At 41.6% G+C, this 18,065-nt stretch overlaps 1 protein-coding gene across 6 annotated transcripts; it reads right to left on the bottom strand.

The window, feature by feature from the left end:
• Positions 1–824: 824 nt before the first annotated feature.
• On the bottom strand, positions 825–18,038 carry ZNF621 (zinc finger protein 621). Of its 6 annotated transcripts, none has more exons than XM_012770214.3 (5): positions 17,660–17,980; positions 17,082–17,159; positions 11,221–11,374; positions 10,559–10,666; positions 825–8,856 (listed from the first exon to the last, which is right to left on the bottom strand). In XM_012770214.3, the coding sequence occupies exons 2-5, from the start codon at positions 17,103–17,105 to the stop codon at positions 7,799–7,801; spliced, it is 1,344 nt and encodes a 447-aa protein (XP_012625668.2). In that variant the 5' UTR covers positions 17,106–17,159; positions 17,660–17,980; the 3' UTR covers positions 825–7,798. The 6 variants fall into 6 exon arrangements, with proteins under 6 accessions (XP_012625668.2, XP_012625669.2, XP_012625672.2 ...); XM_012770215.3 differs by having other exon boundaries at positions 6,614–8,856; positions 17,927–18,038; XM_012770218.3 differs by having other exon boundaries at positions 6,614–8,856; positions 11,221–11,347; positions 17,927–18,038.
• Between the last annotated feature and the right edge of the window lie 27 nt (positions 18,039–18,065).

The raw sequence follows: 18,065 nt of genomic DNA, 5'->3' as shown, positions 1-18,065 counted from the left end.
AGAGAGTCAGCTTGTCCTTTGAAGGTTTGAAGCCAGGCCTTGACTTCTCCTATCTAGATATTAAAGTCCTGGATGGCATCTTCTTTCAAAAGAAGACTGTTTCGTCTCCATTGAAAATCTCATTTTAGTGTAGCCACTTTCACCCATTATCTTAGCTAGATCTTCTGGAGAACTTACTGCAGCTTCAATATCAGCACTTGCTGCTTCACTCTGTACTTTTATGTTATGGAGATGGTGTCTTTCCTTAAACCTCATGAATCAACCTCTGCTAGCTTCCAACTTCTCTTCTGCAGCTTCCTCACTTCTCAGCCTTCACAGAACTGAAGAGAGTTAGGGCCTTGCCCCAGATCAGGCTTTGGCTTAAGAAAATGTGACTGGTTTGATCTTCTATCCACATCACTAAACCTTTATCCCTATCAACAATAAGGCTGTTTCACTTTCTTGTCATTCATGTGTTCACTGGAGTAGCACTTTTAATTTCCTTGAAGAACATTTCCTTTGCATTCACAACTTGGCTAATTGTTTGGTACAAGAGGACTAACTTTCAGCCTGTCTCAGCTTTCAACATGCCTTCCTTACTAAGCTTAATCATGTCTAGCTTTTGCTTTAAAGTTGAGAGATGTGCAACACTCCTTTTACTTAAACACTTAGAAGCCATTGTAGAGTTATGAATTGGCCTAACTTCAACATTGTTGTGTTTCAGGGAACAAGGAGGTCCAAGAAGAGGAGCATATACTACATTTATCAATTAAGTTCACCATCTTATATGGGTGCAGTTTGTGACACCCCAAAACAATTACAATAGTAACATCAAAGATCACTGATCACAGAAGACCATAGCAGATATAATAATGAAAAAGTATGAAATATTGCAAGAATTACCAAAATGTGACACAGAGACATGAATTGAGCACATGCTGTTAGAAAAATGACACTGATAAACTTGTTCAATGCAGGGTTGCCACAAACCTTCAATTTGTAAAAACACAGTGCCTGTGAAGTGCAATAAAGTAAAGCACAATAAAATAAGGTATGCTTTGATAATCATTAATTCAAGATATTTTAGAAACAAATACCTGTCTTCAGACCAGAAGTAGATGGCAAAGGTGGAGGGTGTTGGAAAATTTGTGGGCACTATTTGGGAGTGAGTTCCTAGGATTTGGTACAGGATGAGAGAAGTAGCAGGAAAGAGAAATACCTTTTATATTTTCTCAACTATGCCACTACTTGATCTTTCTATACCTTCTCTCTAATTTTGTATAAAATGTGTATATTCCTACACAGTGTATTGTTTTAGATTTTTTAAATTTCTACAAATCATATTACAGCATTTTCTTTTTCTTTTTTGAAACTTAGGGGGTTTTTTTGTTTGGAATTTTTTTGATCTTTGCTTTGCTTTGCTCATTTTGATGATTATATATAATCTCTGGTAGCACAAAATCCTCCACCTTGACCTTCAAAATTATCTTAGCTATTCTTTGTCCTTTATCCTTCTATATAAATTTTAGAATCAGTTTGTTAAGTCTCTCTCTCACACATCACATCACACACACACACACACACACACACACACACAGGCACACACACAAACCCCTATGGAACTTTGGACATTGCTTTTAATTTATAAATTCATTAGACAAAAATTAAAATCTTGATATAGATCTTCCCTATCCATGAATATAGTGCATCTTTCAGTCATTTAGGTCATCTTCAATGCCTATGATAGATATCTGATCATTTGTATCTATCCAAAATATCTTGAAATCCCTTCCTAACTTTAGGACCTCTCTACATTACAACTCACTTTTCTAGCTAACATCCAAACACTGTATTTCCCAGAAGCCCCTGCCAATTGGACATACACATATAACTAACTTTCACTAAACAGGTACACCCTTGCAGAAGATAGAAGTAAAGATCATAAGATCCTAGAGTCTCCTGCCAAAATGATTGTGGGGGTATTTTCTTTTTCTCCAGAATATGAAGCAAACCTCCTGGCGGTCCAGTCCCTCTTCAGTGGGGGTGGCAGTCCAGTGGCAGGCACCATCAGCTACTGGGTTTCCACTGGTACTATGGCTGGTCATTTTTCCTGGCTTCCACCTATGTGGCATCCCAGCTTAGTCCCCTCTTAGAAATTTTGTAAGACAATTAATAGTAGGTGGAAAATCCCCTTCAGCTTAAACCAAAGTGAATTCTGCTGTCACAAGTTAATACTCACACAGAATTGGGAACCAGAAGTGGGTTACTGAGTGTGACAGAATCTTTAAAAGGTGGACTTGCTTAGTGGAACTGACTGAGAATATAGTGGTGAAGGATCCGATATTGCAAGCTGAAAAGTAGATGAGTGAGACAAAGTGGCCACAGCACTTGGGGGCCCAAATTGGCTCCATGTGTCTTCTCATTCCGGCACTGGGCTGAAGGCACAGCCACTTTCGGAAGCTTGCTGTTCTCCAGGAGAGGGCAGAAACATAATCATCAGCTGAGTATGAGAACCGAGGAGGAGGTGTTGGAGGTTTAGGAAGGAAGAAGGTATAAAGTAGTAGCCTAGGAAACGGGAAAGTTAAGTGGACTCCAGACATGCAGTATGACCGCCAGGAAGCATTAAGGGCCTACTTGGAGTTACTGGTCGTGAATTTAAAGTGAGACAACTCAGCATGGTATTAATAGCATGTCTTTTCCTGATCACCTTCGGTGGCAAGGGTGCAGCAACAGAGAGGGCAAAGAATTGAATGTAGTCAGAGACGGGGTTTTGTCAAGTGAGCATGACAAAGCAAAAGAGCAAAGGAGTTAAGGGAGACTGTGTGGGAATCACTTAAGAATTGACCATGGAATTTAAGCTGGATGGACAGATGGAAGAAGGACAGATGGGCGTGACAGAGGCAAAGGACAAGCACATGGGAAGTGAAAGCAAAAAAGGAGGAACAATGGAAGTGAAGGACTTTTAGCATCAGGACTCTAAGGGAATAAATTGGAAAGACAGGTCATAGAGCAAGATATTTAAAGTGGTGACATTACAGAGGGGGTGAAGTGTTTGGCAATAACAAGACCCAGGATATGATCAAAGGAGTGAGAGGTTGAGGTAATATGAAAGACCAAAAATAAATAACAGTGATATTGGACAGATCATCTATTGAAATCACCAAGAAGACAGAAGTGTTATGTTGAATATATACAATTTTAAGTTAATTACATCTCAGTAAAGGTAAGGGGGAGCTTTATCTTTTTCTTATAAATTTGAACCATCTTTTCAGATGGTATTGGTTTTAACCTATTTTAATTGTTGATAAAAATGCTGCCAAATCTGGTTTTATATTTTTTTTCAGATTTAATAAAAAAGGATAATAAAAAAACAAGAACAGGAGCAAAGCTCATATTTAGTTATAGTGAAAGAGATGTAAACTGCAGCAATTCTGAAGTATACCTTATAAGACAGAAAAAAAAATTTTAAATATTATTACTCAAGCCAGTGTCAAGATAAACTGGGAATTTTATCTGTACTGTCAGTAAAATTACAGATGGTTACCACTTGGGGGAAATTTATTATAGTTCTGTGTCTTCTATGTATTATAAGTCTTAAAAGTGCCTTGTGTTAAAATCATTTCCCTTTTTGTTACAATTCATTAAAAAAGAAGATACTGACATTATTAAGGTATCAATGAACACTGTCAAAATAGAGAAATGATTAAAAACATGATTCTCTAAGTAATTATATTAGGTATCGATTAAACTATTATTCCATGTATAAACATAAGCCAATGTTTCTCATATAATATTAAATAAAAAAGCAAAATATGGAGTTGTTTAAAAATAAAAGGTAAGAAGGAAATGACGAGATTGACAGTCGGCCTAAGGGGAAATCTTCAAGGAATGAGGGGTGTGACCCAAAGGTTAGGTAGGACAGCCTGATGGTATGAAGATTCCAAAGAAAAACAAAGAGGATTCAAGACGTCTGATATTTAGGAGTGTGAAGAAAAATAACCACCATTTCAAAGGGTTCCAGGAAAGCGGTATCCTCAAGGGACGGCGGGTTTTGGTTAGAGGAAGAAGGTATGGGCAACGATCAGAGATGTTGAGGATACAAGGAATTTTGTTAGCAATGGATTGTCAGTGGCACAGAGCTGAATAAAAAGTGGCCAGGAGTTGGAGACAGGTAACAGATGAAGACAGAAAGGAGAATGGACAGAGATGCAGGGGATTAAATTCACAGGAGGTGGGGGTCATCCTGGGAATTCAGGGCTCCTTGTGGTACCTGAGATGAACAAAAAGGGCATGTTGACTCTGTCCTGATAGTCTCAATGATGGGAAGGCTGAGACTGGAGGATAATATGAAGAGGCATGGTTTGGAGCTTTCCTCTTCATTTCTGCCAGTAGAGGCCCGAGGAGAGGTAGCTTTACTCCAAGCACCTGGGGCTTCCTCTTTACCCGTGCTGATGAAGGCATGGAGCCCTTGCCTTCAATTCTGGGAAATCTCCTTGAACGGTTACTTTGATGATTTCCTCCTCTCCAATTTCTACGTTTTTCTCTTTTTAATACCCATCCCACTGTCACACCACATATACTAGACCTCTTTTTGCTTTCACTTCTTTTTGTTACACTTTCTGGGTGATTCCCTTGACTTTGTTTTCCAATGTTTATACTGAGTGTCTCATTTCTGATATGAAACTTTAGATTTTTAGAATTCTTTTTCTCCTCTGAATTTTCCTTTTTTATAACATGGTATTGTTACATGGATGCAAATATCTTCACTAATTCTAGGATTTTTAAGTTTTCTTTTTACATAGCCTGTTTCCTTCAAGTAGGTTTTTTTTGTTTTGTTTTGTTTTTTTGCTTGCTTCAGCCTCTTTCATATCCTCAGCTATTTGTTCATATCTAAGAATGGCATTTAAAGCTTTTAAAAGCTTCCTGGAAGCTCTGTGTGCACAGCTAGAACTTCTTGATAAAACCATTTCTTTGGAGGAATCTGAGATTTTAGTATCATTGGTCTTTTCTTTTGACTTGATCAGATTCCTCAAAGAAAGTTTTTCTGATTTCCAGCCTAGAAGAAGTCTAAGTCTAGTTGGCAGTGTTCTGGATAGATGTAGGGCTAGAAGGTTAGAGAGTGAGGGAGAAGGACCTAAGATTCAGTGTGGTACCCCGACTTTCAAAATTCCTATTTTACTGCTCCAGAGAATGGAGACAAAGGAAGCAACTTGAGAATCTAAGTGACTTCTAAAGACTTTTAGCCAAGTCTCCTGTTCTTAGCCTCTCTAGTACCCCCTACTTCCAGAGGTACCTGAATCCACACTATTAAGCCTTTTTGGGAATTCTGCCATATACGATGGCTGCTCACCATCCTCCAATATAGCTTAGGCTTCATCGTTCTCAGGTCTGCTGACAGTTTGAACTCTTTGATCTGCTTCCTAGCTTCCAAAGTATTATCATCATCTTACTTTTGCTGTCCTCGTGAGTTTATTTCTTTTACTCTTTAACTGTTTTAGTGAGGTTTCAGGAGGACATGAAGGCTAATCCACAAGTTCAACCAGCATCTTCCCCAAAAGCCCTATTGTGTATCTTATTTCTGCTAAGTTTATTTTAGGATTTGGGGTTTTGTTTCTTTGCCTTCATTTTTGCTTAATTTTTATTTTGTTTCCCACCATCAAGCACTACCTCCAGCTTCCCAAATTAAGCTTTCAAACTCTTATTTTCTAAAGAATGCATCTAAGATTGTAAATATTGCTCTGAAGACCACCTTTTGCCACACCCCATAGACTCTGTTATGTCCTATTCTTACTGTTGTTCGGTTCTAAATCATCTCTAGCATCTATTTTGTACTCTTTAACCCAAGAGTTATTTTGAAGTGTACTAACTTTATAGTGGAAAAAAAAAATCCTGATTACTTCAGCCAACAAGCAACAGGTAGCCAATGTCAACCCCTACAAACCTTCTAACAGTGGATACACCTCAAGAAATCTTCACAAGTCACATCAGATTTCTGCCCCTTTCCTGACATGCCATATTTCACTTGGTTTTCTCTCTTTTTCTAAATTGATACTACCCAAACTACTTTTTTTTTTTTTTTTGAGACAGAGTCTCCCTTTGTTGCCCAGGCTGGAGTGAGTGCCGTGGCGTCAGCCTAGCTCACAGCAACCTCAAACTCCTGGGCTCAAACAATCCTGCTGCCTCAGCCTCCCGAGTAGCTGGGACTACAGGCATGCGCCACCATGCCCGGCTAATTTTTTCTATATATATATTAGTTGGCCAATTAATTTCTTTCTATTTATACTAGAGACAGGGGTCTCGCTGTTGCTCAGGCTGGTTTCGAACTCCTGACCTTGAGCAATCCGCCCACCTCGGCCTCCCAGAGTGCTAGGATTACAGGTGTGAGTCACCGCGCCCGGCCTCAAACTACTTTTAGAGGTCTCTCTCCTGAAGATCCACAGTCCCTCCCAAATCGTTTATCAATGTGTGCTTCCCAACAGTTCATAGCCCTTTTCTGTTTAAGGCATTATCTCTCAAAGTATGATCCACACTTAAGATCTGGCCATCACCACAGATAGCCAAAATCAGAATTTCCAGAAGTTAGGCCAGAAAACTATTTTGTAAGCATACCAGGTAACTTGGACATATGGTAAAATTTAAAAAACAAGAATGTAAAGGTTTTTTTATTAATTGCTATAGAGAAACATCTAGATAGCAACAGCAGCACAAGAGAAAAAAATGTATGGACGCTTCCATCAATGTTTAAGACTTACATTTATATTAGTGCTAATAAATGCATAGTTCAAGTTTCTTCTAGTAACTCCTTCACATCATCTTTTGCACAGTTGTAAAGGATTCTCATCAAGGCCAATATCAAGAGCAACCCAAAAATTCCCCTTCACTAACCCACCACATAAGCCTAACCACTGTCCCACTTTATTTCTAAAAATCAATTTGGAGGCTTATTCATATTTCCCCCAACTTGGCTTTATACCATTGCTTTTCTTTGTTTAGTAATTCACCAAATTCATGTTTACAATTCAGGCTATCTGAAGAAAATAAAATATAAAAGTCAGTGCTCCCAAAAAGAAAAGCAGAATGCCCACGAAGAAAAATTTACACAACAGATGCAACAAAGATAAATACCTTTGTGTATATTTACTTAGGAAACAAAAGTTAAAGGCAACATCGCGATATCAAGAACAAAACTCAAGAAAAAAACCCTTTCATGGTTAAAGATGTGACTGAACACGATTGCTATCAATCATGTAAATGATTGCTATCGACGCATACTTTTTTCTTTTACTGTTTATTTCACATTATCTTTTGCATAGATGTTTGGGATCCTCAATGACCCATGCCAAGGACAATACAACTTTAACATACCACCTAACCATTGACTCACTAAACAATCTGCACTAATTTCTAAAGTCCACTGCTGGAAACTTATTCCAATTCTCTGCTCCCACAGGTCTTGCTGTTTCTCCCAGGTTGCTTCTCTCTAATCACCATGTCCTAGTCCAAGGATATCCTCCTTCCCAAACTTCACTAACACATTAAAGTGTCTTCTCAGCACTTCTAACACCAGCAACCCTACGATGCAGACACAGCCCCTGTTGCTCAAGCCTGAAAGGGACCAATTCAAAGGTTAAGTATTTCCATTTTCTACCCAGAAGAAGAGAATATATTATATAAACACAATCTTTAAACATATATAGATTACAATGCTGTCTATGCTGAAAAAGTTGCAACGAATTTAAGGTGGGGGAAAAATACAAATGAAACTCAAATTAGGTTGAAGATTTGTTGGGTAGGAGCCATGGGAGTCCCAAGATAAAGCTCATGAGGGGTGAAAAGGGGTCAGAATAATCGGGGCAGGCTTCACAGTGGGAGTATAACTCTGGAAGACATGTACTATTTGGGCAGGGGAAGAAGGTATTCCAGATGTAGGCAGCAGCATGAACAAAGGCCCAGAGGTAGGAATGAGCACAGCATGTGGAAAGGTGAGAGAAGGCACAGCCATGGCTGGAGCAGAGCATGACCCCTGGAGAAGAACAGGAGATAAGGCTGAAGAGGGGCACTGCGGACTGGCCAGAGATGGCCCAAGAACCTTGACAGGCTTCTTCTCCATGGGGTGCAATTTCTGATGTTGAACAAAACTTCCATACCACTTGAAGGCTTTCCCACACACCTTACATTCATAAGGCTTCTCCCCAGTGTGGACTCTCTGGTGCTGTATGGAGGCTATTTTCTGAGTGAAGGCTTTGCCACACTCCTTACATTGGTAGGGCTTCTCTCCAGTATGTATTCTCTGATGGACAATAAAAAGTGACCTACAACCAAAAGCCTTCCAACATTCCTTACATTTATAGAGTTTCTCCCCGGTGTGTAATCTCTGATGCTGAAGGTATGCCGCACTCCTACGGAAAGCCTTTCCACACTCCTTACATTCATAGGGTTTCTCTCCAGTGTGGATCCTCTGATGCTGAGTCAACGCTGTGTTGGAGCTCAAGCCTTTGCCACACTCCTTACATTCGTAAGGCCCTTCTCCGATGTGGTTTTTCTCGTGTACAATACAGTCGTAGCTGGACTTGAAGGCTTTGCCGCATTCCTTACATTTAAAGGGCTTTTCTCTAGTATGACTCATCTGGTGCCGAATAAGCTTTGAGTTATATCTGAAGATTTTCCCACATTCTTTACATTCATAGAACTTCATTCCACCTCGAAGTATCAGATTTGGATTTAGACTGAAAGTCTGCCTCACTGCCTTGCTTTTAAAATCAAAGTGCTGAGAACCATTTCTGCGAAGTCCTCTTACTGGCGTTCTGTGCAACTCTGTTTCTTCAGAGGCTTCCTGCTTTATAACTGGCTCTTCCTTCATGATCCAGGACATGTCACCTGACCAGAGAAACCACAAATATTCCTAGTTACTGAACTAAAAGGAAAACAACAGAGTTTAGTGGTCCTAATTTTCTGTTGTAGAATGTGATTTTTAAATATATGCCCATGAAATGGCTACAAACATCCATAAAGGAGGATCAGAGAGACAAAGAAAAATAATGACATACAACTGGAGAAGTGAAGACACAGAAACAGACCAGGAAAGACAGCCAGGAGTGCCCCTGTAAGGAAAGCTGGGAAATGAACTAAGACAGCTGAGATGGGAAAAAGGAGAACCTCAAGAATGAGAAGGAAATGAGGGAGGAAGAAGAAAGAATGAGTGAGATGGCCGGGCGCAGTGGTTCACGCCTGTAATCCTAGCACTCTGGGAGGCCGAGGTGGGCGGATTGCTCAAGGTCAGGAGTTCAAAACCAGCCTGAGCAACAGCGAGACTCCATCTCTACTATAAATAGAAAAAAATTAATTGGCCAACTAATATATATAGAAAAAATTAGCCGGGCATGGTGGCGCATGCCTGTAGTCCCAGCTACTGAGGCAGCAGGATCGCTTTAGCCCAGGAGTTTGAGGTTGCTGTGAGCTACGCTAACACCACGGCACTCACTCTAGCCTGGGCAACAAAGTGAGACTCTGTCTCAAAAAAAAAAAAAAAAAAAAAAAGAAAGAAAGAAAGAAAGAATGAGTGAGGTAAGAAAGATTAGCAAGAAATAGAAAAAATTTTAAAAGAGACAGAGACCCATAAAAGGAAAAAGAGATAAGAGACTGGGAAGAGTAGAGGAATAGCTCTAGCATTATAAGAGGTCTCACAGACTAAGAAACACAAACCAGAAAAAAAAATGGATCCCAATGCCTGTGATCCAGGAAACCACCCTAAATTCAAAATACTGTCCTAATCAATCTATTTTTAAATATTCCACATGATAAAAAATGACTTTTCAGAGAGTCAGCTGGAACAGAAGTTGGCCAGAGAACTGTAGGCCACTGTGGTACCAGTGCTAAAGAAATCATGACATACAAAATCACAGCGTGTGTGAGAAGAAAGGCTTGGAAACTTTCTTCCAAGAGAAATGAAAATCTAAGTAATCAAAATCTTCCAAAACTGGTAAGCCAGTTCAGGTTAATTTTAGGTGCTGTGTGTGTGTGTGTGTGTGTGTGTGTGTGTGTGTGTTGGGAGAATATTCCTAGCCTTTTCCTCTACAGTCCCATCTACGACAAATACAATGCAGATATAAACACTATGGCAAATGGAACATTTCAGTGACTTAGATCCCAAAAGGGCAAATTAAAGTCACTCTTTTTGTTGCTGAAGGCCTAAAAGTCAAATTCATAGCTGTGGCACAAATAAATCAGTTTAACTCACATACTTAAAGTTGGCTGAAATCCCATTTCTTTGCAATGAAAAATGGCACAAAATTAATTTTCCACTGGCAAGTGAGAAGAGAAGTGGTGGTTTAGGAGCTACTGAGTCATAGTTTCCTGCTTAGGAGGGCAGTGACATGACTGTGAGGACAGTGTGGGGACATGCACACCTATAAGTGCTTTTTCCAGGATTAGGGTAGGAACGCAGTGGGAGGTCAGAGAGTGCACCCAGTATTGCCTTATAAATGACGGGGAGTTTGGTTCCCTGTGGCAGAAGAAATAACTTCTTACATAGTACAGGAAGACAAAAGAAGAAACACAATGGCTGGATCCTTTTACTCACCTGGACTGATGCTGCTCAGAACCTCTGTGTCCCAGGGATCTGGACCCAATGGTGCTTCCCCTTTCTCCAGCTGGGAGATCAGAACAGGTTTGAGAAATGGAAATGCTACTTCAGGAAGAAAAAAAGACAGACAAATTGAGGGGAGACATCCAGGGCTGTTCTGAGACCTCTCTCAGCCCACCCTCCACTGGGCTAGTTGAGAGGAAAACAGAACACCCAGGAGACCAAGTGAACTACCGAGAGTGTTCTAAGGAAAGGGTCCAAACTGTTGGTCCACAATGAAGCCAGGGAGATAGGATTCTCCTCAGAAAGAAACCTTACAATCTGCCCCTGATTTACAAGAGGGAAACTCCCTCAGGAACAAGGTATGTACAGCTCCCCTGGAAGACCCCTCCCCAAAGAGGAGGACCAACATCCCCAGAAAACTGGAAGGGCTCACCTACAGGGGCAGTAAGAGTCCTTTCCCTCAGGATCCAGAACCATACCCTTCCCTGGGGTGCATGGAAGTCCAGGTTTGAAACCAAAGGGAACCAGGGATTTCCCTACCTAGCATCTCCCCAAGCTGGTGATTACAGAACTCTCCTCTGGAGGCATCAAACCTAAGGGTTACTAGAATCCCCAAAACATCTGAGGAAGACATTAAACTATCAGAGAGACCTTACCCAAGGAAGCCACATTTGCATAATTCTCCAGCATCACCTCCCTGTACAGGGCCCTCTGCGCAGAGTCCAGACTGGCCCATTGATTCTGGGTGAAGTACACAGCCACGTCCTCAAAGGTCACTGGCTCCTGAAACAACAGGTTTCTGCTCAAGCCCTGAGTGAGAAGCAGAAGAGGCCAGCCTAAGCTGCAGGGAAGGGATAAACCTGCCTGGGTCTGCAACTCTGAGCCCCACGGAAAGTGTCTTCCAGCAAGAACAGCACCTAGTACCCCAGCCAGGGGTCAGCACTCAGCCAGTGTTCCCACTTTCAAATGGGGAACCCTAGTATTCTCCCATATGCACACCTAGGGGGCCCCAAACTGCTATCCCAAACTCACAGACAGACTGGCCTCTGGGTACTCTTTCCCTGGTAACTTCATCAACATCTATGTTTCTGGCTTCACAGATCTGTCCCTCTGGAACCTCCTACCCTCATGTATACTCCCTAATTCTATCACCTTATTTTCTATGCCCCAATTGCATCAGACAGCTGCCACACACCCTGTCTCCACACATCCAAAGTGCACACAACACACACAGGCCCCATTCGTTCCCTGCACCTATCTTCTCTTTGATCTTCCTCAACATCACCCATGACATGCAGAGGAGCACTCAGAAACATCCCCAGTATTTTGCAAATTTCTCTTTTCCATCTTTCTGCCTTACAGAAAGCTGGCTCTCTTGAAAGAACCCTGCAGCCTGCCTATTCTGGCCCTCCTCTCTGAACCACCTGCCTTCAGAGACAGGTTGACAGTGCCCTGTCCCTGGGCACAGATCCATCCCCCAGTCTTCTGAGCTCCATCACACCTACCAAGGCCATCTTCTTCCCTAAGTATGGCCCTCTCTGACTTCCCCTGGGCCCATCTCCATCTTCCCAAGAGTAAAGGCAACTAATACTTATAGATTAGCCCCTGTGCACCAGGCTCTTAGGGGGAAATTTTAAATCTTGTATTTCATTGAATCGTTACATCACATATGTGAAATAGGAATTATTACTCCCATTTTCCAAATGATACAACTAAGGCTCAAAAGATTAATTGGGCCAGGCACAGTGGCTCATGCCCATAAGCCCAGCGCTTTGGGAGGCCAAGGAAGGACGACTGAAACCAGCCTGGGCAACACAGTAAGACCCTGTCTCTACAAAAACTTAAAATAAAAAAATTAGCCAGCATGCCTATAGTCCCAACTACTCAAGAAGCTGAGGCGGGAAGATCACTTGAGCCCAGGAGTTCAGTGAGCTGTGATCACACCACTGCACCTCCAACCTGGGTGACAGAGCAAGATCTTGTCTCAAAAAAAAAAAAAAAAAAAAAAGATTAATTACTTTGCCAAAGATTACACAGCCAGAAAGTGGTAGAGTTGGGACTTCAACCCAGATCTGTCCAACAACAAACCTGGGCTCCATTCACATACCAAGCTGTCTCCCACAGTGGGCTCACAAACTTCTCCAGAAACATGGCTAACCCTGAACTTCATCATAAATTGGTGTTGCCCCAACTCTGGAGAACAGCTTCTCAAACTCCCCAACTCCCCATTCACTCCATCTTTACCATACTTCCTCCAGGCCACATGGGACCCCTCCCCCAATTTGGACTGGTGGTCAGCTCTTTCAAAACTGTGCACACCATGCTGCAAACCAGAGCCTCTGAATCTGAATCCATGAGGCCCCAGAGCAGTCCCAGATGGTGTCCGCTGGCTACTTTCTCTGTTTCTACAGTCAGGATAGTGCACACCGCAGAGACCAGGTTCTCACCTTAGAGGGGGTTTCACGACCTGTGCACCTTCTTACCTTGATACCCCCACAGATGCTTCCACCTCCATGGAGATTCCCACTACCCTATGCAGTCAGCCTTGTTCTTTTCAGCCACTGAAAATGAAATTACTTACCAACAGGGGCTACAAGCAAGCACCTAACTCTAGCATGTCACATTCTGACTTCCAGTAACCCCTAAAGCAGCCTGTGTCCTAGAGTTAGTACAGGGGAACAGGGAGAAGAGAAAGTGGCTATAACGACTATTGAAGGAAGGAGGGAAGAAACATACATACACCAAGGATAAATTCTGGCACCCCAAACAGCTCACAGCAGCTCCAATGGCTCTACACATAGGTCCTCATGAGAGGAGTTCCTTCAAATCAAGAGCAACTTGAGAACTAAGATTTAAAGGAGAGATTGAAAGGGAAAGATCAAATTTAGTTACTCCTAAAGGGAGAGCTAGAATTTAAACTGGGCAATAATGAGGTCTAGAGGCCCCCCAAAATAGTGTGAGCAAAAATCCAAACAGCAGACTGAACCATGTTGCCCTGTAATTACTGCTTCAACAACAAGCATTAAGGGCTTCTGAAGACAGCAGCCACAGGCTCACAGGTAAAACCAAATGTCACCTGCTCTTACAGCAAGTCCAACCTCACTCCCTAACATCTCCAGAGCTTCTCTTACAACTTTCTTCTCCCAGCCTACCACCATCAATCTCTTCCTCCCCAAACTGTCCTTGCCTATCATCAAATGTCCTCAAGTTTCATGAGTCCTAAAAAATGCATAATATTAAAGGATAAATTGACTGTTTTAAGGCAGTTAGGTTTTGGATATCTTTTTGTTCCTTCTGTGGCTGGCCCCTATGTACCTTACCATATTGTATTTTTCTCCATAGTATTACTCATCAGTGTGTATTACTACACATAGTCTATCTCCCTCCAAAATGTAAGTCCATGAGGCAAGGATTCTGTTTGCTCATGACTGGTTTACTAGCACACAGTACAGTGCCTGACACATACTAAATGCTTAATATACATTTGCTAAAAGAATTAATTTCGAAAATGGTTTGACCATAAACAAAATTTTTTAAAATTTATGAGGAGGGTAAGAAACCAACAACAAACACCACCTTAACAATAAAATGCCAAAGCATATCCATTAAAGTTGATGGCTGATAATTTATCATAAGCTGAGGTTCTACTTTCTGCAAAAGACAGGAAAAAGAGCATAAATATAGGAAAAGAATGAACAGAAATATCTTTGCTTGAAGATGAAATTACTATCTGCCTGTGGCTGGGCATGGTGGGTCACGCCTGTAATACTAGCACTCTGGGAGGCCGAAGGAGGGGAGGAGGGCGGATCGCTCACGGTTGGGAGTTTGAAACCAAGCTGAGCAAGAGCGAGAGCCCCCATCTCTACTAAAAATAGAAAGGAATTAATTGGCCAACTAAAAATATATAGAAAAAATTAGCCAGGCATGGGGGCGCATGCCTGTAGGCCCAGCTACTCGGGAGCCTAAGACAGGAGGATTGCTTGAGCCAAGGAGTTTAGGTTGCTATGAGCTAGGCTGATGCCATGGTACTCTAGTCCAGGCAACAGAGTGAGACTGTCTCAAAAAAAAAAAAAAGAGAAAACTATCTGCCTAAAGATGTCTATGAGCCAAGAAAATAAATAGAAAACATTTACAACTGACAAAATTCACTAAGTTATCTAGATATATGAAGAAGTAAACCAAAAGTATTAGCTTTCCTAAATACTATCATAAATAATTGGAAAATATAATGAGAAAAAATAAGATGTTATTCATACAAAAATAGCTACAAATAGGCCTAACAGAAATGTGTAAAACCAGGATGGAAGAAAATTAAATGGTTACTAAGATACATAAATAAAGAACTGAATATATTGGAACATACAGTGTTTCTGAATGGGAAGAATCAAATTTGTAAAGAAGTCAATTATCTCCAAATTTACCTGTGAATTCGATAAAATCCACCACTCTCATTTATTGCTAGTAGAAATACAAAATGGTACAGCCACTTTGAAAGACAGTTTGGGGCAATTTCTTACAAAACTAAACATACTCTTACCGTACAATCCAGCAATCACGCTCCTTGGTATTTAACCAAAGGAGTTGAAAATTTTTGTCTGCCCAAAAATCTGCACAGAGACATTTATAGTAGCCCAGTGCCAAAACTTGCAAGCAACCAAGATGTCCTTCAGCAGGTGAATGGATAAATAAACTGTGGTACATCCAAATAGTAATGGAATACTATTCAACACTAAAACAAAATGAGCTATCAAGCCATGAAAAGATACGAAGGAAACTTTAATGCGTACAACTAAGAGAAAAAAGCCAATCTGAAAAGGCTACACACTGTATAATTCCAACTATTATGGCATTCTGCTAAAGGCAAAACTACAGGGAGAGTAAAAAGATCAAGCGATGGTTGTCAGCAGTTAAGGAGGAGGGAGGGATGAACAGGAGGAGCACAAGAGATTCTTAGGGCAGTGAAACTATTCTGTATGGTACTATATAGTTCAGTGGGAAGGCACTGAAAATTTTAAGCAGGGGGGACGTGGTTGAATTTATATTATTAAAGAGATTTTTCCAGCCCTTCATGGCAAATTGGTTTGGGTGTGAGTCAGTTAAGAGAATATTGCAGTCCAGGTAAGATATTAATTACTATTTTAATTATTTGTTTTTAATAGTCTTTATTTTTTAGAACAGTTTTAGGTTCACAGCAAAATTGAGTGGAAGATACAGAGATTTCTGATATACTCCCTGCCCCTACATACACATATACAAATTCTGATATAAGTTCAGATACAAGTTCTGGTATCAGCAGTATGCCAGATACATGTCATTACACATTTGTCCAAACCCATAGAATGGATAACACCAAGAGAGAACCCTAATGTAAACTACGGACTTTAGATCAGACGATGACATGTCAATGTAGGTTCATTCCTTGTAATAAATGTACCACAATAGTGCAGTATCTTCACAGTGGGGGAGGCTCTGCATTGTGTGATGTATATGGGAGGTATATGGGAAGTAACTCTTTGTGCTTTCTGCCCAATTTTGCTATGAACCTAAAATTGCTCTAAAAATAAAATCTATTTTTTAAAAAGTGCCAGTTTTAAATTGTTTCAAGGGTCAGTTATTTCAAATTCAAACCTCATGTGCTATTTAGGACATATCAAAGAATATGGAAAAAAGGAAAGCATCTCCATTCTTCTAAAGACACTGGCATACTGCTGATACCAGAACTTATATCTGAACTTATATCAGAATTTGTACATGTGTATGTAGTATATCAGAAATCTCTGTATCTTCCACTCAGTTTTGCTGTGAACCTAAAACTGTTCTAAAAAATAAAGACTATTAAAACAAATAATTAAAATAATACTTAATATCTTACCTGGACTGCAATATTCTCTTAACTGACTCACACCCTTCCAAACCAATTTGCCATGAAGGGCTGGAAAAATCTTTTTAATATATTAATATAAATCCAACCACGTCCCCCCTGCTTAAAACTTTCAGTGCCTTCCCACTGAACTAGAACAGAAACCAAAGTCTTCACCATGACCTACAATACCTGTGCTTACTTATCCCATCGCATGCTGACCACTTTCTCTGACCTCTTCCTGTTTCTGGAGCATACCCAGCTTTCTCCCTCACTTCAGGGCCTTTGCATCTAGCATTTAGAATATACTGAAAGAACAATGTTGGTCTCACTGGGATACATCCACAATTTGCGGGACAATCTCTTCAATGAAGAATTTCTCTGGCTTCAGCAGGTGACTTTTTAGAATATGATCTGGATTTCCACATTCAGGAAGAATTTCTTGACTTGGGCTCCCTTTCTTCCACTTAAATCTACACATCCAAGGTCACTACTCTCCATGCACAAAACTTTTGTTACCCCTACCATATACTTACATCAGTCATAATCCTAGGGATAGACTCAAAGGAGAAACCACAGCTTGGTCAAGTTAGGCCTCCTTCGGCCTTTCCTGTTAGCCAATGTAAGTAAAAAAGACTGAAAGGAAGCTCAGCTCACCTGAGGCCAAGTTGTTTGAAGCATGATTGAAGTCCCCTGGCTTCATACACTGTCTTCTGGGTTTAGAAAAGCAAGATCCTTAAGAGATAACAGAAGAAGAGCCATAAGTGCTATGGACCCTGCCCTGCGTCACCAAAGCAACCTCCCTGTGTCCACATTTCCAGCACTGGACGGAGATTCTTTAGGCCCCCTCTGGCTGTTCCCACACTGACAGACCCCAATCTCCTTTGCAATTGTTCTGCCTGCTCAGCCCCAAGGGCATTCTGACCCCCGTTCAAACAGAGGAAATTGAGGGATAAAAGTACCCTGACCCTAATGTCTTGGGTCTGTACAAATGTAAAGAGTTTTTACAGAATGCTTACAGGGACCATAGCATTGGCCCCAGAAAGAGTGCCTCTGGAGAGGAGGCAATGAATATACCGCATTCAGAGGTAGCTGAATGCAGATTAAGGGTAAAAGACTCAGTGTCTCAGTGGGTGATGCTGACCAGAGACTCAACCCAAAAGGGGTCTTAACAAACACTGCATCAAGGGAAGCAGGAGACCCCAAACATCAGAAACGTCCACAAACGTCAATACCGGGCGCCGCAGGAGGCTGTCGCGACAGTTCTTTAGGGCAGAAAAGAAGATCACGCCGCGGTGGCCAGGGGCTGGACCTCAGCTCTAGAAGGCCGCATAGCCACCTCGGGCGGCTTCGGCGAGGCCCAGATACCCAAGTTCCGGGCGAGGGAGGGGCGGGCCGCCATCAGGACCAAGTTCAGGGGACGGGGAGGTTGACCAGCCTCCAGAGACCGCGAAGAACCCGGCACCAGGCGAACCTAGCACGCAGAACTCACTGATACCCACGCTCTTCCTCTCAGAACACCGAAAAGCTGGGTATCTACACGCCGATCCGGAAGGACGGGCGCGCGACCGGGGGCTCTCTAGGCCCCCCGGAGGCCACCCATCTCGGTCGTCCCCGCGGTCCAGCCCCACGTGACTCGCC

The sequence above is a fragment of the Microcebus murinus genome, chromosome 1 (genome assembly GCF_040939455.1).
Source record: "Microcebus murinus isolate Inina chromosome 1, M.murinus_Inina_mat1.0, whole genome shotgun sequence".
Classification (NCBI taxonomy): Eukaryota; Metazoa; Chordata; class Mammalia; order Primates; family Cheirogaleidae; genus Microcebus; species Microcebus murinus.
The sequence above is the reverse complement of the archived record's forward strand: the minus strand, read 5'-3'. Positions and strand labels throughout refer to the sequence as shown.

What these genes read in the sequence shown, in the direction of transcription:
- ZNF621 (XM_012770215.3), bottom strand. Translation starts at nt 17,105, where the DNA reads ATGCTTCAAACAACTTGGCCTCAG. An exon ending in TGCAAATGTGGCTTCCTTGG is followed by an intron (nt 10,667 to 11,220) that starts GTAAGGTCTCTC and finishes TTCTTCCTGAAG; the next exon opens with TAGCATTTCCATTTCTCAAA. An exon ending in TCTGAGCAGCATCAGTCCAG is followed by an intron (nt 8,857 to 10,558) that starts GTGAGTAAAAGG and finishes TTCTCTGGTCAG; the next exon opens with GTGACATGTCCTGGATCATG.